This window comes from Pseudonaja textilis, chromosome 2 (assembly GCF_049901715.1).
Source record: "Pseudonaja textilis isolate UNSWEBS1 chromosome 2, rPseTex1.2, whole genome shotgun sequence".
Taxonomy (NCBI): Eukaryota; Metazoa; Chordata; class Lepidosauria; order Squamata; family Elapidae; genus Pseudonaja; species Pseudonaja textilis.
The window spans coordinates 157,127,940-157,150,141 of record NC_141991.1 but is presented as its reverse complement, the minus strand read 5'-3'; the positions used below and the strand labels follow the sequence as shown (position 1 = coordinate 157,150,141).

Below are 22,202 nucleotides of genomic sequence, written 5' to 3'. Positions count from 1 at the left end.
TTATCCTGATGTGTATTTAGTAAAACAAAGAGCCAACATGTTAATTTCCCCCCACCCCCTTTTTAGAACGATCTTTTTCAGAGTTTCCCAGGACACATCTCACTGGGGAAATTTTATGGTCTCTTCATCTCCTGGCTGTCTCTCTCAGAAGTGATTGGTTCCGGCCATCTGGGTTTCATCTCTCCATTATATCATGTGTAGGTTATACAAATTCGATATAAGATTAAATATATTCAGGTTACATCAAGAAGGATTTCTTTATCAGTCTCCCCCCCACCCCCTTTTTTTTTTTTCTTCCATTGAAGAAATGACAGATACACGGATCTGACACCCTGAAACCTTATTTGATTATTCCCAAGATAATGTAGTCAGTCTGGCAATATTCTTATAAACAGGCATGCAACAAATAAAGAAATAACTCTGATCAGCTCACAATGTCCTGGTTCCTTGTGCCTGAGAGCATTCTACAAACCACAGGCAAGTTATCCTGCTTGCAGGTTCTGTTGATTTCAAATTGAACTTTAACATTAAACTTATCATCTCCTTCCTCCTCAATGCTTGGAACAAAAATCTGGATAACCATTATATTGTCCACTAAATTGATATTACTTGCTCAGTTACTTTTCTAAAGTTCCAATCCATTTCAGTTCACTGATACATAAGGTGTTCTTGCGTAGTCAATTTTATCATTCACCCTGAATTAAGCTTTTCTATGTTCCATGTCCCCATTGTATTTTTTCTTTGCAACTTTGTAATGGCATCATCTGCAACTAAACATCTCAAAGGCTTTAATCTAGTTACATCCTAAACTCTAGTTACATCATAAGCCCAAACTTATCCCTTAGAAAAGAAAAGCCTTCAATTCCATTTGGTTAAAACAAAGGGTTCTTTTATTAAGGATGTTGGTTGGAGTAAAGTCAAGCCAGCTCTGAAATCTACCACTCTTACAAGATAAAAGAAGGTATAGGTTTGCCCCCCAACCCATCCCTCCCCCGCCCAATGATCACTTGGTTTCCAGCCAACCGGAGCTCCCCAAGATGTTTTGAGAACTCTTGAGATGTTTGGGGGTAGTCCGCATATTTCTCAGGGCGCCTGGCCATGAGATGCTGGTACAAACAGGATGTGGCTGCTCTGGTCCTTATCAATTGTCACCCCCCCCCTCCCAATTTCCTATCAGAAAGCTTTATTTCCCTTTCATCCTTTCCCCATCATCTTCCCCCTTTCATCCTTCCCCCTCCCCCACTTCTTTTGATGGCAAGATGCCTGTGAGGCACCAAGCCAAACCAGACAGAGCTCACATTCTGCTCTCCCCTTGACAGAGACATGAATCCTGCAAAAGAAAAATGAGGGGGCAGGGAGATATACAAAAAAATTCTCAATTAATAAAACAGTTCAATGCGTCTTCTCTGGGTATCGGTCATGGATCTTTTTAAGCAATTTGGGGGCTTTAATATGTTGGGAGTTGACCCATTCAGTTTCTATGGGGGAAAAGTTTTTCCAGGATACCAAATATTGGATTTTCCACAATGCATATGAGAGTTCAAAGTGCCTTTGACTTCAAAGTGCTGCTCTCCCTCTATCATAATGGGATTGGGAGGTGGTTGCAATTTGGGATCAAGGAAGATGTGATTTCTGATTTCAGTAGGCTATAGTGAAATACCGGGCTGTACACATCTGAGTGTTTTTAGCAGCTCAAATTTTACAGTTAATAATACTGTTGATGGGGAAAGTTCTAATGTATTTCAGCCCCAATTTTTTTGATGGTTGTTTAGTTTTTAATAATTTGGTAGAGAGATAGACCTTGTCTACCACAGAGTCTTTTGGCTTGATGTGCTTTTTATCAGCCTGTTTTTTGTATGCTTCCCTAGCTTTATCCAAAGCTTTTCTCACCACTCGCCAGATGTTCTATAACTGGGCAACCCAATCTTTCAGTGATGCAGTTAATGGGACGGCCTGAGATAACTCAGGGATAGCTAAAAAGTCTTGTCCTGTGGCCACTTGAAATGGAGTGAACCTGGTGCTGCTGTAGACTGAGTTATTGTAGGTGACCTCCACATAAGGGAGGAGGCCCTTCCAGTTGTCCTGTTGGTAATTAATACAGCATCTGAGGAACTGCTTCAGGATGCCATTGATCTGTTCACACATCCCGTTAGTGGCTGGATGATGCAAGGCGCTGAGCCCTTGAGTGGTCCCCAGTAGGTGTGGAACTCCTGCCAAAACCGCAGGAGTGAATTGCACTCTGTGATCTGGAATTATTCTTTCTGGAGCACCATGCAGTTGGTTAGATCCGCATGAATAGTTTAGCCAAAGTGTGTGCTGAGGGGATTTTTTGATAGGATATAAAGTGCACTTGTTTGGAGAACAGATCGGTTATCAGCCAGATCACTGCATTCCCCAAGCTTTCAGGCAGTTCTACAATAAACTCCATTGATATCTCTTTCCATGAGGCTTTGGGCTCTGCTGCTGGCTGGAGAAGCTCAGGTATTTTCCCATGTCACCTCTTGACAGAGGCACAAATGGGGCTGTTAGCCACATAGCTCACTATGTCCTTTTTCAGTGACAGCCACCAAAATTGCTGCTTGGTTAGGTGCAGGGTTTTTACAAAGCTAAAGTGCCCCACCACTTTTAAATCTTGGCTCTTTTATAGAACCATTAATCATTGGCTTTGTGGGACATTTAGTTTAGCTCCCATCCAAGCTAGATCATCTTGCATTGTACATTCTCCCTTGTGCAATTGGAACCACTCGTCTTCCTCCAACGCTGACTTTCGGGTACCCTTTAAATCAGGGGTGTCAAACTTGATTTCATTGAAGACCGCCTCAGGGTTATGTTTTGACCTCGGGGAGGGGAGGGGGCGTGGCCAGGGTGGGCGTGGCCAGCTTGACATCACTGGTGGTGGCCTATGTGGGGCTGAGGGATCCTTTGTCTCCAGCAGAGGAAGGCAAGACCAGGGAGAGCATCAAATCCTTGTCCTCCAGAGGAGCTTTGCCATCTGCTGGTAGCCAGTTGCTAAGGCAGGACTTCCTTCCCTCCCTCCTTTTCCTCTTCATTCTCCTTTCTTCTTCCTTCCCCTCTTTCCTTCTTTCCTCTTTCCCTTTCTCCTTTCCTGTCCCTTCTTGAATGCTCAAATGCAAAAGGGGAAACATTTCTCTTTTCGTTTTGTTTTGCCTTTAGTTTGTTTTGATAAACCTCTGCTAGCGAAAACTGAGCCCGGGAGGCTGCACAGAGGCACTGTGGACTGGTCCTTCGCTGTTTCCACGGCTGCCCCACAGATCAGAATTAAGCACGCCACAGGCCAGACTGCCCATCTCTACTCCATCTCATTTAGCTTTTTAGAAGTGCAGGTGCAGGGCTGCAGGACCCCTTGCTTGTTTTCCTTTAAAAGCACTGCACCCATTGCCATCAGCCTGAATGTGATGACCTGGGGCAAGATACAGAGGCCACATAGCCAGCTAATAGTTCAAACTCCCCTTTATTGCTCCAACTTTCCCAAATGTTGCCACATTTATGGCAAGTCCCGGAGCAAAGCGCTCACATCCACCTTCAGCCTCTGACTGCAAGTAGTCCAGCAAAATGTTGTTAGTACAACAGCTTCAGGGCAAGAAGTCTAGTGAGGCAAAGAAACAAAGCAGCAAGAAGGTAAGAAGTCCACACAAAATGGCCGCTCCCCACAGTATCTCCTTAAGTCTCAGTCTTCAGGTACGCCTTGTGAAGAAGGGTGGGGCACTCTCCTCCAAAGTTATCAAATCAGCCTGCACTGCTCCTGCCTTTTCTCCACTCTCTGTGCTTGGGATCAGGAATGGGTGGTCCTTGCTCATCGCCTGAGCTCTCTCGCTCAACTTCACTGTCTACCTTCTCTTCCTCCCTCTCTCAATCGTCCTGTCCTCGTTCTTCCCTGCTGGCAAGCCATCCCTGACCCAAAAGACCCAGGGCTGCCTCATCCTTCTCCTTCCTGCGTTTCCCCTCGACCTTGTTGGCCCCAGCTCCAGCTTGTCTTCCTCTGCAGACTCAGGCTCCAATGGGGCCATGAACTGAATGACAAAGGGGCCATTGGGATCTGCAGACAAGCACCTAAGCTTTTAGAATGCAGCCTGGCATCCCATAGCACATTTAATTGGCTGAGTGGGTTTGGGTTTTCCCTTCCTATTTGTCTAGCAAGTTGGTATTGTCAGCCAGTACAACACTACATTTTAAAGTGTTCATGCAGCACATTGTTTATTAGTTTCATAAACACAACAGAGGCCCTTTGCTGTCCAAAATGGAGGACCCAGAACTGGAAGCTTCCTAAGGAGAATTGAAATACGTTTTCCATTCATCCCCTGCTTTGATCCTCACTTGGTAGTACACCTCCCCTAAATCGGACTTGGTGAAGATTTTTCCCTTCGCCATATGAGTTATCATGTTTTTTATGAGGGGGAGTAGATAAATGTTTTCCACACACACCACGTTGAGCCCATGATAGTCCACACATAGACAAAGAGATCCATCCTTCATTTCCCTAAAAAGTACTGAGGCAGCCATCCTCGGTCTGGCCGGTTGGGTGAATCCACACTTCAGGTTCTTGTCTCATGGAATACAGTTTAGGTTTGGATAGTTTGACCCTCAGTAGGATTACAATGGAACAGTCAGTTGGCTGGTGAGGTAAGAGTGCGTCTGATTCCTTCTCACTGAATGCATCCCAGTACTCTTTGGGGATCTGAGGGTCATTCTGGGGCTGATCTTTGGCAGCTACTTCCACGTCCCTTTTCAGTTTCTCCTACTGCAGCTTTGGGATAGATTTTTGATTACCTTTTTCCTCCCCCCTTCACAGCTGGCTTGCCAGATCTTTGGCAGACCCTCGTCCAGTTCACAAATGGTTTCCATTTCTGAAGAGAAGCCAATCCTAATACAAGGGCCTTTCCATTCCAGGGCTACCATGAAACTCAGGGTCTCTGTGTATGCATCCATCCTCAAGGATTAAACCTCCAGTTCAATGAGGATGGTCACTGGGTTGACTGGGTGACTTACCAAGGGATCATCTTATAGTCCGACTCACTTTCCACTGGGCTGCTGATCAGGTCAGTTGGAGTACTCCCACCTTCGTTGGGTGATGGGGTGAACTCTGTGACTTCTACTCCCTTTAGGGCAGTTTCAAGTGTTTGCTGTTGTGGTTTTGCTGGTTTTTGGGCAAGACCCCAAGTTGCCTTCTGGATTAGGTGTGCAGTTTGGCAGTCAACAGCTCAGTGCCTCTCATTCACATACTTGAAGCAGCCAGAGAACCCTCCTTCCCATTCCTGAAGCAGCCAGTGAAGCCATGGCATGGGCACTAGTTTTGGGGCCTCTTTCTTTTTAGGTGGGGATCATCCACACCTCGGCCGGTATTTGGATCGAGCCAGGTTGATTTCCACTTCCTCTGCTAGCACAAACAAGCCATTGGTGGTGGTAGGGGGAAATGCTCTAGAACCCGCATTTCTTGAAAACATCTGATCAGGATGTCTTCTGGCCAGTTGGCAGGCCAGGTCATGAAACTTCTGGGTGTACCCCCGCCCCCCGCACCCTTAGCTGATGGCATTTATGCGATCACTAGCTTTGCGATTGGCTAGAGGGTGTTCAAAGCACTTCTGAAGTGGAGCCATGAAGTGGTCAAAGTTTCTCAGCTCTGGGGCATCATAGTTGTGGAGGGTGACCATCCATTCAGCTGTTACCCCTGTAACGCCATGGTCACACACCGCACCTTAGTCCCTTCAGTGGCTATTTCTGGACTGTTTCATGTATGTCCAAACTTGTGCCAGGAAAAACCCCAATTGCTTGGGGTCTCCATTGAATTTTACTCCCAGGGATAGTGTCTTGCATCCTCTCAATTCTTGTGGTGCTACTCCTGCAGCTGATGCAGGCTGGGCTGTGGGGCCAGGTGCTGGGGCGTTTGCAGTTGCCGAGGGTCTCGTTGCTGCTGCCATTGGGGTGGCAGAGGTAGTTGCCCCTCGCTTGCTGGGATTGGAGTTGGCTGGTCAGCAGGATGTGCCTCCGCGGTTGGGCTTCTCGAGCTTTGAGTACCAAAAGCCCCCATCCCCAAGAACGTGCTCCATCGTCCAGTTCTCTCACTCCAGTTCGCCGGCACTTGATTCTTCTTTCAGTTCCTCCAGCTCCACTCGGGTCTCTTGCCACCAGCTGCCATGGTTCCCACAGGTGAATGTCATTCCTGTGGGTTTCTCTTCCCATTCTTCCTTTTTCCCGACCCCAAGGGACCTTTGGGGTCTTGATGGTTTGTCCTCTCCCAGCCATCCAGATAGATCCAGCCCTCCAGGAAAGGATTTTGAGGATGCTTCCCCCCAGGCTTGATCTTTTCCTGGTTGCTCCCTTGAGCCGATATCATTTGCAACGGTCCCCATGGTGGAGATGGTTTCCTCTCTAGCTTGACAATCTGCATATTTCCCAGGGCGCCTGGCCATGGGATGCTGGTACAAACAGGATCTGGCTGCTCTGGTCCTCATCAACTGTCATTTCTCCCTCCCAATTTCCTATCACAAAGCTTTATTTCCCTTTCATCCTTTCCCCATCTCTTCCCCCTTTCATCCTCCCCTCCCCTTCTTCCTTTCATCCTCCCCCTCCCTTTCTTCTTTTAATGGAAGGATGCCTGTGAGGTGCCAAGCCAAACCAGGCAGAGCTGACGAACTCTATTAGTACTCCAAAAGGTTTTCAACTGTTCTCAGTAACATGTTGAGTATCATCGAGTCTGAGGAGCTGTCCGCTTTGCTAGGTAGACTGGACAGGAAACATAGCTAGATGAGGTAATTGTAGTTTATGGTTCTTTTATGTGAAAGAACAGACAGTTCTCCCACTGTCTCCTTTATAGCCTGTGAAGCTAGGAGTCTCTTTTCAGACCCATTATGCATCTGTTGGCTATGCCCTCTCTCATCTGACCATTCATTATGCAGCACTTCTTTATTCTGTCTCTGAGATTCTTTTCATATATCTTTACAGGAGCCTGTCAAGATGCACTGTATCACCATCAGATTTTCTGGTGTATTAATATGGTTTTCATAATACGATACAGGAGTGACTTTCTTCCATGCAATATGAAGGATGCCTTTGCCATTGATACTCAAATGATATTCCTGTACAGCATTTTTCTGTATTCCTAAAAGATCCCGTTTGCTTTAACTGAGCAACTGGAATGGGACACACATACACTGCCTTGCCACTGGAGGGAAGCATAGTAGGACTTGGGAGATACAAAGAACGGATTTTATAATTGGCTCCTAAAATTCCACTAAACCAAGCGAACATTTATTTGATCAGTTTTTAATGAGTAGTGAAACCTAGTCAAGAAAAGCAAATCATTCGTGAGACTTGGAACGGGAGGAAAAATAATAGAGGGTCCTACATAGTCACATTGTGTTAACAGAGTGTAAAGGCAATTTATCCTAAGTGAATTAGCCTAAAAGGCAAAGGACTACTGAGAAAACTATATGGGCATGTTCATGAAGTCACTAGGAGTTGAGTTTCAATCAACTTCCAATGTCAGCCTGTTGAGTGAGAACAAACAGGAAACACAACCAGATGAACTAATTCTACTTTATTTTAAGGTTACATTAAAAGAATCTGGCAAATCTGAAAGTTCATCTCTCCATCTTCTTAAAAACCAAAGGAACCAGGGAGAGTCTCTTCTGAGCCAACTGTCCACTTACAATCCCGTTGCAGGCTAAATTGCCTTTTATCTGATCATTCCTTTGTCGGTGTCTCATTGCCCTGTGTACCAAGGTCATTCCCACATACCATTATACACATGAGTTAAATAATTTGCAAATCTCTGGAAGTGTTTATGTATTTGCCACCACTAATAACTATTGATATACACTCAGTACGTTCTCTTTGAAAGCTATTTTATCTGTGACTATCAACCCTGTGACCAGAAGTCCAGTAAATCATGTTTCACATAAAAAGTGTTTGTAAGAATTTCATATACTTGGCTACTATACCATTTAGAACTGTGAAGTCCAAAAGCAGCTCTAATCTTCGGTAAATAAAATGTGTAGAGCATGTCCAACAGCAGATGAAAAACATTCTGAACTATAACCTCTGTTGCCAAAGATGCTATTCCCTCTGGAATACACCATTTCTAGATGACAAATTTGGGTCTCTCCTTAGTTCATGTATTCTTCCTGGGACAAAAGGCAGAATAAAAGCTTATCCATAAAACTTCATACTATTGACATGTAACCATCTCTTTCATATTTTTTTCTGATATTTGCAGATGCCAGTGCAGGTGATCGAGTTCAGACCAATAATGTAGCTTCTACATCAGCTTCCAACTCCACCTGAACTGATCTCAAGCAGCAGCTTGTACAGGAACAATCACCAGTAATTTTGAGTCTTACTCAGCAATGCTGGTCACATTTGGAAAGAAAATGTAAAAAGAAGGGGAAAAACTGTTCATTATAGTGTTGGATTTTTAAAAATTGTTGTTCTTATTTAACCTTGTAAAAAACCAGTTTCATTGTATGCTCACTCTGCAGGCTCTTTGGGGCAGGGGAATAAGTGGGGTGGGAAAAGGGAAATGGATTATTAGAACACCAAATTTCTCTTCCCATGACAATCTTCTAATTTCAGATAATTGCTGTTGTGTACTTTAGAATCAGGAATCTTATCTGACGTCCTCCAACAATCACCGCCATCACCAGAAAAAAGGAAAGAAAGAAACCCCTCATTCTGCTGAAGCCTTGTATTTTTAAGTGATGTTTCAATTTTTGGTGTAGTGCACAACTTGAATTTGGTTAGGAGTTTAACAGAAGTTGCTCATCTTGAGTATTATTTGCTGGAATTAAATGTCTTCGTGTTAGGTGAGGAGGAAGAACAAGATGAGGTGCTACAATATGCTGAGTTGCCAAAGGGAATTATGAAGGAGGAGGGAAGTTACAGTGTGAAAAAAAGCTTGAAATAATAAGGAACAAATCACCTTAAATTTCATTTGCCTCTAAAGAATTCTGCAGACATACACTATTGGCTTGAATGTACCTATCCCAATGTTTTAGGAGTTGGATATTTAAAAAATCTGGAAAGCATAGAAGAAAGCATGATTAATCATATCCACCCCTCAGTAGATGGGAGTAGGTGTGCATATCCCTCCATATGCAGAAAATAGAAAATTCCTCCTGCATTCTGTTCACTCATTTTGATTCTAAGTTGATTTCTTTCTTGAAGAACAACACTGGGAAAAAGATGCAAGGATAAAATGTGAATGGACATACTATTTTCATAGCATGCAGTGTTTTTAAGTTGATAGATTTATTTAACAGGGTAGATTTAAATCCTGGTTTATATTTAAATGCACCTTTTTCAGTCTCTTCTTTTCTAACCTTTGCTCCTGTTTCCTATGTCTTTGTTCTGGATAATTAAATTGTGGCCAAAGGTCTCTGTGACATGAAAGCAATATGCCTTGAAAAAGTTTGAGAAAAAATGTCCTTACTAATGCATGAAGCACTAGTGGGTTCTTGTGACTAGCTTCTTCTTTGATTTGATAGCTGTACTTATTTAGCTTTACATTGGATTCACTTTACCTTGCAATATCTTTCATTGGTGAACCTTTTGAAATTAGATTTGGACCAAGGAGAGCAAGTAGTTTATATTCATTTCTTAGGTGTGAAGCCATTAAGAGAAGTAGGGTCTCAAATGGAGAATGGGGCATGGTCAGAAAAGAGTGGCGGCTTCTCTAAAAAAAAATCAGATGACTTTAAAGACCACACAAATCATTACGTAAACTATTTTTAAGAGCCACGAGCTGGGAAGCCATCTTTCAAAAACTAAAGCTGACTAGAAAATAATCCATAATGGATGAGAGGCCTGGAAAGACTGTCTTGCTGCATGGCTTGAGCCCACTGGCATCTTCCATGTTGATTGGTGGCCATCGTAGTCAAAGCTCAGTTTTGTGGTCTGAATTCAGAAATAGGAAATCTTAGGAGGTTTTGTATTATTTTCATTGGTTTAAATAATAGGAGAGAATAATTAAAAGCTTTAACACTTTTTTTAGTGTGTGTGTGTGTGTGTGTGTGTGTGTGTGTAAAACCAGGATCCTGACACCCCCACCCCCCAAGGATCATGGCAGAACTGCAAGCAAAATTTTATATAAATCTAGATCCAGGTGTTTCAGTATCATTTTTTGTAAATAAACTGACAAAAGCTCCTCACCAAATTCAAGTATGTACATTAGTTCTTAAACTTTTAAGTTGTATTGCTTTATATGTAAATACGTGGACACAGGAACTGTTATTAATGAACAAATGTTACCATTCAGGGCAGTTAATTTGTTTTAATAATCAGACAAAATGTAGACAAGCTTTTTAAAGCCATATAATTCTAACTATGTACAGTAGATAACTGGCCTGTATTATTGTAACGATAACTTTAGCAATGTATAGTGTATCTATATAGTTTGGAGTGCCTTTGCTTCCATGATTTTTTTTCCTTCCTTTTTGTAACAGATGCCTCATAGGTGCAGATATGCTTTCCTTTTTTCAGCCATTTCATGGTCAGTAGCATCATTAAAAGAAAATGCACCCAAACATCCATGGCTGTGCTCATCCTGATGAATCGATAGCAATGAGTTACGGCTCAGCAGTATCAGGATAGCCACCATTTTCCCCAGTATTCACTTGCTCACTTATTTAAATATATCCCCACTGCAACTGGTTTCATTATGTAGATAACATCTTGGTATCTAAAATGACAGGTTTATCTTTTACAGATTTTTCTTGCCCAATGTGTTCTTCAGTGGGTCTTGTTGGATCACTGCTGCTTAGAGCTTTTGCTTGGCCATGTTGTTCATTCAGAGACAGAATTGGAGATTGTAAAATTAGTAAGCAACTGTAACTGGGGAGGGAAGAACAGGGATCACATGCATACACCTGTATATTTTAGATCTAATAATCTTGCAAGCCTTTTTGGACAGAAAAAAAGTTGTGGTATTAAGTGTCTATTACCATAGATTAGCACCTCCATTCTCATTTACTTGCCAATTTTTTTATGAATGTTATTTTTTGTGCTCGACACAAGGGCCTTGATTTTAAAACTCTGCTCATATATATTCAACTTTTCATATTCTACATGAGGTTTTTTTAATGGCGAAATGCTGAACTTTTTATCAAACCAAAGGTTGCTTTTTTAAAAGCTTTTTGTAATCATCTTCTGTTCATTCCAGTAAGACAGAGGATGCCATTTTTCTGGCGACATAAAGGTCAGTGAAAGTATTTTGTTTCTGACAGTCCACTTGGAATTTAAATTTTATGGTTTGTTTTTAAATGAAGTACCGTATAGTCTCTCAATCTATCCTTAGTCTGCGTTGCAGTTGTGCATAATCCTAAAATGGCATTAATGATATTCTCTGTGTCATTCATTGAAAATCAGAAAAAAGGCACTAGTAATCTTAATTTTGAAGTATGTCCTTTCAAACAATGTCACTGATTTTTTTAAACAGATTATTTTAATGTCATCTAGCTGGTGCTTGAACAAGCTTCCTTCTATGAATAAGCCAAGAAATAGTTGATGTTGGTAATTATTGTTAATTTAAAACAATCCCAAATTAAAAATGTTATCAGCATTTTTCTCCATTAAATATCTTAGCCTCTAGAGATCAAAGCCAGTAATAAAAAGCACAGTTTGTTGTCTAGCCCAGGACTGATATTTTTCAGATGTGCTCATCAGAATTCCTTTTAATTCCTAATATTTCTACAGGAACTAATTCCTTGCTTCATTTTGCAACAAGGCAATAAAAGCAAAATGACTGGTACCTAAAGGGTTAGCTTGAGATATGTTTCTTCCTAGTGTTGTTTGTTCTTGGTTTTTTGGGAAAAAAAACACAAAAAACCATTTATATATATAAATAATATGCTTGCTTGTAAAATTTGCATTTGTTACTATGTTGCTGATCACTTGGGCTTGTACACACAATTAACGTGATCACTTTCATCTTAAAAGCAGAGTTCTAAATATATATATAATGGACTGTGGGTTGTATACAAACTCTTGCATACACACGCAAAGCTGTCTTGACTCAAAGAAGCAAAACATGTATAACGTTACTACTTGAATGCCTCTGTGACTGATTACTTTTTCATTTTAAGTATAAACTTTTTGTGGTATGTATGCTTAATGTTCATTATTTTATCTCCTCCCTTCGGCTCCTTTGTAAATACATTATGTTCTGTGTGACTTGGTTCAGAAATAGTTAACTGGTACTGTAATTTGCATTAAATAAAATGTAGGTTAGCCTGGTCATGAAATTTAAAAATTACAGTGTGTGGTCTTTATTTCAAAATATTTCCTGTCCATTATCTGGACTCTTTGGTGTGGCTTCTTTTTTAGATCTGTCCCTCTTCTCCACTCAGAAGATGGGTTGGAATATAATAATAAAAGGACTTGAAATTGGCATCTTTTCTTTAACTTATATTATGCCTCTGCTGAATAGTTCATCCAGAAGGTGGGCTTAAGGGCTTTTCTAAGCATTTCCTTAGATCAGGTGCTGGTTCTAAGAGGGCACCCTGCGTATGAGACAGAGCTGTTCCTTTAATGTATCAGCACATTATTTATCTTTGAACTGATCTTTGGTCCTTGATAATGTATTATCAAATGTGATGTTTATATGCACAAGCAAAAAACTTAGGTCAGATGACCACTGAAATCTAATCTGTCAATATTTTAAAAAGCTAGATGCACAAATCATGTGACTATTGCTTCAATAAAAAAAAACAATATTGCCAGAGACTCTTCATTTGTTATTGACTATACAAGCACTTGCTACCTGGAGTAAGACAAAATGGAATCGGAACATACAGGAAGTTGACTGAAACAAGCATAAAAGCTTCATTTTCAGATTCCTGCCATCTCTTCAGCTAGCTAAAATGGATTGGAATCAGAAGTAAATCCATCCTTTATTGCTTGCTTGTTTACAATGTTTTCTCTCTTCTCCCACCCTGCTTTTCTATTTCATAGTTGCTTGCTGCCTTTTCTTTATTTTGCTTCTCCTAAAATGATTTCTCTTGTTCTAATTTCTCCTAACTTACTTAGATATGCTGTCTTTTTCTCTTCCCTTCCTTCCATGTTCTTGTTTTCATGTGAGAGACCCTTTTTCCATTTTTTTTTAAGTTTTACATCTTGACTGCAAATGTGTGTGTGTGTATATGTGTGTGCACACACATATTCAATGCTTATGTTTCTATAGCAGAGAAGTATTTTAATGTATAGTAAGGTTGTTTTTTTTAAAGTTATTCCATTTCTACTTTACCCTTCAACTTTTCAGATTGTGATTTTTTTTCAGGAAGAATTCAGTTGTTCTAAATTTTCCATTTTGTGGAATAGTCCTCCAAAATCTTGCCAGTTTTGCTGGCCTTACCCAAGTTAGTCCAATCATCAGGAATAAGTGCTATTTCATCAGTATTGGTAGAGTATCGCTAAACTGGTGACTATCATGCAATTCCAACAGTTTTTTTTGAAATTAGATTATATCATCCAGGGCACTTGCCACACTTCAATTGTGCAATTAATAAATGTATTAATCAAATAAATAAAAATAAGGGGTGATCAGGGCCTAATTTATTAATCTAGTCAGGAGAGCACCTTAAATCGTGTTGAACTAAGTCCTTTCCACACATATCTGACCACTGTTTCATGCTTTCCATTTTGTCCTGTGAATTCTTTGCTGTTATTCACTGTGATACTACCTAATGGTTCATTTCTGCTGTTAAAATTCGCAGATTCCAGTTCTGTGCCAATTTCCTTCTCTCTCTTAATAGCTCCTTGCATTGCTCTCTTAGCAATCCTGACTCTCCACACTGCCCAGACTAGAAGGAACTGTTTTGTTATACTATTTTTACTATAGTAAAATACAAAGGTCAAGTCTGCTGATCCACTTGGCTAAGATGAATCCATTAAACGACAAACTTACTTTGTAGATTGATGGCCCAGTTCTGACTCCATCACTTGTGATTAGGAATCTTAGTCTAAAAGTATATGTATTCGTTATTTGATTCTTTCCATTAAAGTATCTTCTGAAATTACCAATGTGCACACACACACACACCTCTTGATTTCCTTTATTATGATACATTTGATCTATACAATTTATTTTATTATTATTTTAATTTATTTGTATGCATTTAAATGCATATTTCTGAGAAATCCATAGGTTTCACTAGGCTCTGAAAGGGATCCATGCCAAAATGAAATTTTTAACTCCTGTACTGAAGCTGGCACTAATGAAGACTCTTTAGAGATTGCCGCATATGCCAATAACCAAGGAAGATGGTACAATCCTAGCATTAGCATTCACTCCTGGAGCAACTCCTTTAATTTAAAATGTATTTTAGTGAATTGAATGAAACTATAAGGTAAGAACATCAGAATTTTTCTAAACTTTTAAGCAGCTTGCTAATTATCCATTGGATAAAAATATTCTGTTAGAATTGCATGTTCATTTGCTTAAGTTAATAAAATCTTTTCTCTCAAAATCATAGTAAACTGATGGTGCATAGATGCTGCTGCTGCAAAACTAGACTAAAGCAGGATTTACAGTCCTTGGGATCCCAAGGACTGAGGGAAAAAAAGGCTGTGCTAAAGAATATGACAAAGAAAAAAGTCTTATTAGTTACAGTTATCTTCTGCTGCAATCCGATTGATTCTTAACTTTTTAAAAAAAGATATAGTAAAGTACAATATTAATAGTTATACAGTAAAATTGTATGTGTATGTGCGCACGTGTGTAAAAATGATCCATCCTGAATCAGAGCATCCCACTCTTCATTGGTTTCATGAATTATTTTATTGCACTCTGATGTGGAACAAATGGGCAATATAACTAACTATACTACTAGACAAATATATCACCTTATACAAGCTCTTCCACCTGAAATTATGCCTATAAATACACTTGCTACCTATGTTGTGGATATCTGCCGTCTCTTGTCATCTTAACTAGCCTTAAGTGCCAATCCTGGAAAGCTGATGGGTACAATGAAAATATGGGGGTTGTTGTCAGATTTAGAGTATGGAAAATAAGCCATGCTAGTTAACTGATGCTGCAGACACCCAGTGTCCAATTCATGCTCTCACTTCAGAGTGTTTCAAATAAATGTTTGCCCGGTCCCAGTAATGTGATTTGAATTAGTTTTTACCTTCTCACCTCATGGAAATTGTTCTCTTTTGTAAGATCTTAAATTTTGTTATGTCCTATTGAAACACCTTGTATGTGTTTTATTGCCAATTTTAAAGTATAAAACAGAACAAGCAGCATACTATATACGGTATTTAAAGAAATTGTATCTTCCAGTTCCTAAATTCTAGTAATTTTCTAATTACTATAAAATCAATTTTGCTTCCTATTCTCATTTGATGAATATTAGTATCTAAGTGGCAGTGGTCATAAACGTCATGGATCAATGTCCTCATATTTTTTCAAAGTGGTTTAATGACAAGACTGTCCAAAAGTAGTCCTCGGCTACCACAATTGAGCCCAAAATTTCTGTTGCTAAGTGAAACATTTTAAAGTGAGTTGGCCCATTTTGCAACTTTTCTTGCCACAGTTATGTGAATTACTACAGTTGGTAAATTGGTAACATGGTTGTTAAGTGAAACTGGTTTCCAAAGTGACTTTGCTTGTCAGGTCATAAAAGGCAGTTATTACTATCAACTAAAAGTATAAAGTTTGTTATTTATTTCTGATCCCTTCAAAAATTCAGACGCAAATTATTACCTGCCTTTCTACTCAGACTCTTAAGATGGCTCAGGGGGAAAAGTGTATTAAAATTTTAATGTTTCCTCATTTGGTTAACGTTTATGACAAAAATATTTTTTCTTCCCTTATTTGCTCATTCAGCAAGTATATATACAGCTAATACTAGCTGTTATAATGTCCTGTGTAAATATCTCTGCTTATTCAGTAAAAAGAATCCAATCATACAAAATGAGCCTTCAAACAATAGAGAAGCCATTCCCAAATTGTTCCAATTCACTTGAAAGGCTGCCCCAAAACCCAAATAGGGTGAAGATGGAGACAAGATTGATGGGTTTGCCCCAAACCGTGTGAGCGAAACAAACCAACCTCATGCCACCATCCCACAAAGCCCATGATACTACTACTTATCTGAGCATTGTTGGGCATCCTGGCTCCTCTGTCATGTTCTTATCTGCTGGTGACAAAAGGAGACAGTTCCTATCTGCTCACCCTATTTGTGTACTAGTACTGACACCAGAGATTGAAATCATAAAGTGAACCCTCCTCAAATTACCTAATGAAGGGGGAATTTCTTTTAGGATCCAGCTCTTCTAGTCATCATGTCAATCAAGTATGGTCACTAGTGTTGATTCTACCTCTGCATTCAACATATGGAGGCTCCAGCCTCTCCTTGCCAATTTTCCATCAAGGCAGTTGACTTCATTAGTGTTTGCTGTTTATCCTTATCTCCTCAGTTGGTAGGCTGGACTGAGAAGAGGAAAGTGGAAAATAAAGCCCTGGGACCCAATGACACCAACTTAATTACCAGACATCTTACTCTGTTTAAACATAGCCCATACCTCTCCTTGTCCTGTTCTACAAGGAAGTGCCTTTGACTGAACTGATGATAAAACATCATATTCTAAAGCAATTCCCAAAGCAATACTGGTTCTAGTAGATTCCTCACTAGTTGATAAGTCAGTAAAATCCAAAAACAAATGTGCAACAAGTTAGAATATTCATAAATGAAAATATATATCTGCTATTTGAATGGCAGTTTATAATACTTTCTCAGCTTTTCTTTCCAAGAGAAAAATCTGCCGCCATGATGTGCATTCTTCAGAATCATTGATTTGAAGGATCAGTCTAAAATTACCCCTCCTCCCTTTTTTAGGGAAGGTTGTTGAGAAAAGAGACATGCAACAGTGTCAAAGAATCCTGGATAAAGCAGGTTACCCCTTCATTCAGGTTTCAGACCTGGACATGAAATTGAAACAGCATTGGTTATGCTTTCTGATCATCTTTGGAGGGAGAGTGATGGGAGTTGAGAATCACCTTGGGTTGGGGGACACACAAATGCCTGGCTCTGGCCTTTCCCAGCGCCTCCACCGGCATAAGCCCCATGCAGGGGTGGGATTCTACCAGTTTGCACCTATTCGCTAGAACCAGTTGTTAACATTCTAAGCAGTTCAGAGAACCGGTTGGTAGAAGAAATTACTGGCCTAATCCTGTGAGGAAGGCAGGAAGGAAACATCCTGGTGTTGCTTACAGAAACTGTCTCTCCGTTAACCTTTATTACATTCTTGGCAGGACTAGACTTCCTGTCTCAGGAACGTCTCTGGAGTTTTTTTTCTTCCTTTGCTGGTACTTTGCTTGTGTGGAGTGACCATTTAAAGTTACAATGGCACTGAAAAAAGTGACTTATGGCTGTTTTTCACACTTATGACTTGCAGCATCCCCACAATCATGAGAGGCCAGGCAAGGAGATGCATGCCTCAATGTGAGTGATGTTGAGTTGGCCACACCCAGCCAATAACATGACCACCAAGCCATGTCCACCCAGTCACATGACCATCAAGCCACACCCACCACCTAAGCCACACCCACAGAACCGGTTGTTAAAAATTTTGAATCCCACCCCTGGCCCTATGGGCTAGAAGGTAAGGCCGACGGTGGGAAAGGAAAATCCACTCGGCTTGCTGCTCTCAGCCGAAGGACTGCCTTGGTGGAGGAACGACACATGGTGAGGTTTGGCAACATTTTGGCCACAGCTTCAGCTTCTGTGGGGCCTTCCAAGTACGAGGCCTGAGAGAAAATCTCTCCCCTGAGGGCCACCCACTTGCCCATCTGCCGGCCGGGCTGGCCTGGAAGTGGCATGTCCCCTTGTTGCAGGCTGGACGCGGGACCCGAGGTGAAGTGGAGGTCAAGTAGACAGCAGTCCAGAGCAGGGCTCAAAAGGTGGCCGGGACTTGCCGTGTTTCCACCCACCAGCAAGAATCCTGCAGCCGCCAGCTTTTGCCAGTGTGAAAATCCTGCAGCCACCATTTTTTGCTGGCGTGAGAAGCCTCCAGCCACCCCGGTTCTGTGGCTACTGCAGACTCATGCTGGCAAAGAGTGGCAGCTGCAGGCTTCTTGCACTGAAAGCGATAATAACTGAAGAACTTCAGTTCTTTCAGCCCATGGAAGGATAATTCAAGACACCTCCATCAGCCTGAATTTTCCCACATCCCTGTGCCCCAAATGTGGGCAACAGATTTGCTTCTTCCCAAAGCATTTTCTTACAAAATTACATATAATCAAACTATTTTACAATTAAAGCAGCAGTAGTTTATTGACAGTGTTGCTGACTGACAGGCACTCACTTGCTAGATAGACACACTGTAGTATCCTTGAGGAGGCAATGTAAGAAAGAACCTTGGTCTAAACCTACCCTATTTTTGCTTCATTGTTCAGGAGGCCTGGCAGATTCAATGCAAGGGCTGTCTTCGTACATTTTATCTTGCTGGCTTTGACTGTCTGGTGGCTTGATTTCCTGCTGCTTAGCAACATCTTGACCAGTAGGTGTAACAGAAAGCAATCCGATCTGAGGAATATCTACACTGGTTGCCTGTTGAAACCCTGTGGAAAAGAGCTGTTCTACTGCTGTCTCTGTGTTTCCATGGATAATCTGATGAGCAGCATGAATATGCTTTCTCTGAGCCTGCCTCACTGTTTTGAGAAAAAGAATGAAAAAAGAGAGAGAGAGAGACCAACAATGAGTTGGGAAAATTCAGTCCCCCTTTTTTCTGCCTGCTCCATAGAAAAATGCGGTAGACAGGTATCACTAAAAGCTAATTGCCAAAAGCTAACTTCATAACTTAAGGATTTCCAAAATCCTTGCACTTAGGCAAGAAAAAACAAATGCACAAATACAAAATAGGTGGTACTTGACTCAACAGTAGTGCCTGTGAAAGGGATTTAGGTGTCCTAGTGGACAACCACGTAAGTATGAGTCAGCAGTGCAGCTGCCAAAAAAACCAATGCAGTCCTAAGCTGCATCAACAGAGACAGATACCATCCAGATCATGAGAAGTGATAGGACCACTCTACACTGCACTGGTATTGAATATTGCATTCAATTCTGGGCACCACAATATAAAACAGATGCTGAGGTCCTAGAAAGAGTACAAGGAGAAGCAACAAAGATAAGGGGCCTGAAGGCTAAATATTATGATAAATGGTTAAGGCATGTTTAGCCTAATAAGACTTAACAGCAGTCTTCTAACACTTGAGGGGCTGTCCTAAAGAAGAGGGGGACGGATCCGTTCTTGATAGCACTTGGGGGCAGGACAAGAAGCAATGGGTGAAAATTCATCAAAGAGATCCAACCTGAAAGTAAGGAGAAATTTCCTGAAGATGGGAATAATTAATCAGTGGAATAGCTTGCCTCCTGAAATTGTGGGTGTTTCATTGCAGGGGTTTTTGAAATAATATGGGACAATCATTTGTCGGGGATGGAATAAGGACTCCTGCCTTGATCCAAATGATTTGTGCTTTGTACTGGCATAGAGCCTGGCTGTGTAATTGCACAGATGAAAAAAAAACTACATGATTTTAAGTGATAAACCCCATTACATAATTATTGGCAGACTGAACCCAACAGATTCTGTTGTCTTTGCCAAGTTTATTTTGGACAACATGGTATACCAAGGATAGAACTTACCTTTACTGCAGGTTTACTGATAATGTACTTACCTTGAATTAATTGTTCAGTAAAGCATTGCATAGCTGGATATAAGAACAAAGCAGCCAGAATTCAAATTAACAGCAAGAAGTAAAAAGGTGCTCTTTTTCTCACCTTTCTCCTTAATGGTCATTTTTCTCACTTCAGGGATCAGGAAGCTATAAACTAGCTCTGCCACAATCTCTTCAGATTGTAGATTACTCTGGCTATAGGGGGGAAAAATCAGATACGTGAAAATAGTTACATTTTTTAAAAGTTCTTTTCTCTTTCATACCAAAAGCATTAGTTATTCGTGTACTAATGAATGAGACAACCACACCATCTGGTCAAATAATGCAGGTAAAAGGGTCTGGAAAAAGAAATGTTCTTTGGTCCACAGTTATTTCAATCCTTTTTCAGGATCAGTAACATTTCATCTCCATGCACAATTATCAAAATGATAAAAAAAATATTGCTGCAGGAAAACAAAAGAAACGGAATTGCATCCTTTTTTTCCATGAAGGGAGTAGGAAGATCACTTTTAAAAAGTACATGTGATATCCTGTTAACTTCAAATCACACAAGGAGCGAGTTAATAGAACAGACAGGGGTGGGATTCAGATTTCTTAACAACTGGTTTGTGGGTATGGCCTAATTTGTAGGTGTGGCTTGGTGGTCATGTGACTGGCTGGGCATGGCTTGCAGACTGGGTATAGCTTGGTGGTCATGTGACTGGCTGGGCATGGCTTGTATGTGAATATTATAAATATGTAAATATTGATTTTTTTATTTTTTTAAAAGCAACTTTTTCCCAAAATCAGGCAAAGCAGATAGATTGAGTTGCTCACAGAATCACAGATTCATTCAGAGATGTATCTTTCTGCCATCGGCTATCTGAGTCTGTCACATAAAATTTGCTTGCAAACAAACTCATAAAATTAACTCACAACACGCTATGTATGTAAATATTGAATTTTTTATTTAAAAAGGAGCAAGTTTTACCCAAAATCAGGCAGAGCAGGCAGGCAGATTGAGTTACTCACAGAATCACAGTCACTTAGAGATCTGTGTGTTCTGCCATCTGCTACCTGAGTCTGCACTGAATAATAGAAGCTTCAGTCCTAGAAGGTTCACCTCTGCTTTTAGATTAGCTAGAAAGCAAGAAATCCATCAATGTCCTGCTTTCTAGCTAATCTAAATCTCCTGGCACAGCAGAACAGCTGATGGGCGGGGGGGGAGGAAAAATAGTAACTTAGCAGGCAAGTTTGATGGCCCACATGCCAGGTAAGGAGTGAGTGGGTGGGGCGGGGCCAGCCAGTGTCACGATTTGCTGGTTCTCCGGCAGGTAGAATCCCACCCCTCATAAGAGTGCATTTTGCACACGTGTGTAGACCATTTCCCAAAAAACTCAGCTGTGCCGCCTGGACAGCTGACAAGCACTGCGCGTGGGTGCACAGTGTTTCAAGCTCCTCTTCTTTCCTGCCTTTTCAACCTTAGCTGTGCCGCGCAAAGCAGCTGAGGTTGAAAAAGCAGGAAATAAAGGATAGCCAAGAGTCTGGGCAGGCAGCTGGGCCAAACAGAGCAGCAGACACCAAACCGGTTCGGTGTCTGCTGCTCTTCAAAGCTACTGGTTCTATAGAACCAGGCCAAACCGGTAGCATTCTACCCCTGAGAACAGACTATTTGAAAGTTCAGAAAAAACCTTTCAAAAAAGAAAAGAGAAATTGTTGAGCACAAATTCACCAAAAAGTCTGAAATTCAGAGGTTTTTGTTTGGAATACCTATATACTGCACAAACAGAGACAGACAAAATTTCCAAAACGTTCATTTTGTGTATTATAAAAACTATCTTATTATATGCAATTAGTTGGCTCTAGGCCAAAGGAGATCAGTCGTTATGGTGTCATAACCATTTTTGTTATGTTCACTTTATGAATGCTGCTATTTCCTAAGGAGCGCATACCGTGTTTCCATTTCATAAGCAATATTGTTGATTTCTACAGCCATTCTCTGAATCTCTTCCCTAGATTGTTCTTCAGCTGTACTCTCCATGCTGTTCAAGATAACATCTTCTAAATATGAATCAACTGTTTTTTGGTGTACTTTAACAACCTGAAAAAAACTCAAATCAGAATTTTTCTCCACTGCTGTAAGCATATTAGGAATAATTTATTTGGATCATTTTTCACTATTCTTTTCTTTTGGAATTGTCTTGCTTCTTTTATTCACTTTTTATAGTACACTTGGATAACAATCTACCAGATCAGACTCTTGTTCCTTTCAGTACTCTTTTAATGAATGCTTCTAGATCTAATTGTTTAAAAGTATACAACACCATTGCATCTCCAACATGTTCTGTATGGGATAGTAAATTCTGCCTTGAGTTAAGTTCTTGAAGATGTCAAGAATATGTTCATACAGAGTTTTTTGATAATAATACAATAAGGAGGATTGTATTGTCACTTTGGGGATATTTTTTTTTGCCTTCCCAGCCTAGCCAAGAGGTCTTCCCAGATGTCCTACATTCAACACTAACCCGTT

At 40.7% G+C, this 22,202-nt stretch overlaps 2 protein-coding genes across 29 annotated transcripts in view; one reads left to right on the top strand and one right to left on the bottom strand.

Annotated features, from left to right (window-relative positions):
* The window catches only part of GSK3B (glycogen synthase kinase 3 beta), a 148,959-nt gene that overhangs the window by 100,647 nt on the left and 26,110 nt on the right, over positions 1-22,202 (top strand). For 11 of the 24 annotated variants that reach the window (XM_026713340.2, XM_087926158.1, XM_026713338.2 and 8 more), the window contains one exon: positions 8,234-12,262. The exons of the other annotated variants lie outside the window; for them this stretch is intronic. In XM_026713340.2, the coding sequence (XP_026569125.1) occupies positions 8,234-8,301 (68 nt within the window). In that variant the 3' untranslated portion in view covers positions 8,302-12,262. Of the gene's footprint in view, positions 1-8,233; positions 12,263-22,202 lie in introns of those variants that run through there. 24 annotated transcript variants of the gene reach the window in all.
* The window catches only part of CFAP91 (cilia and flagella associated protein 91), a 51,198-nt gene continuing 36,541 nt past the window's right edge, over positions 7,546-22,202 (bottom strand). Inside the window, exons 15-18 of one of the 5 annotated variants that reach the window (XM_087926135.1) lie at positions 21,625-21,773; positions 19,797-19,888; positions 18,390-18,667; positions 7,546-8,141 (exon numbers count right to left, since the gene is read on the bottom strand). In XM_087926135.1, the coding sequence (XP_087782261.1) occupies positions 18,402-18,667; positions 19,797-19,888; positions 21,625-21,773 (507 nt within the window). In that variant the 3' untranslated portion in view covers positions 7,546-8,141; positions 18,390-18,401. Of the gene's footprint in view, positions 8,142-14,771; positions 16,448-18,271; positions 18,668-19,796; positions 19,889-21,624; positions 21,774-22,202 lie in introns of those variants that run through there. The other 4 variants (XM_087926134.1, XM_087926136.1, XM_087926137.1 and 1 more) reach the window with 4 other exon arrangements.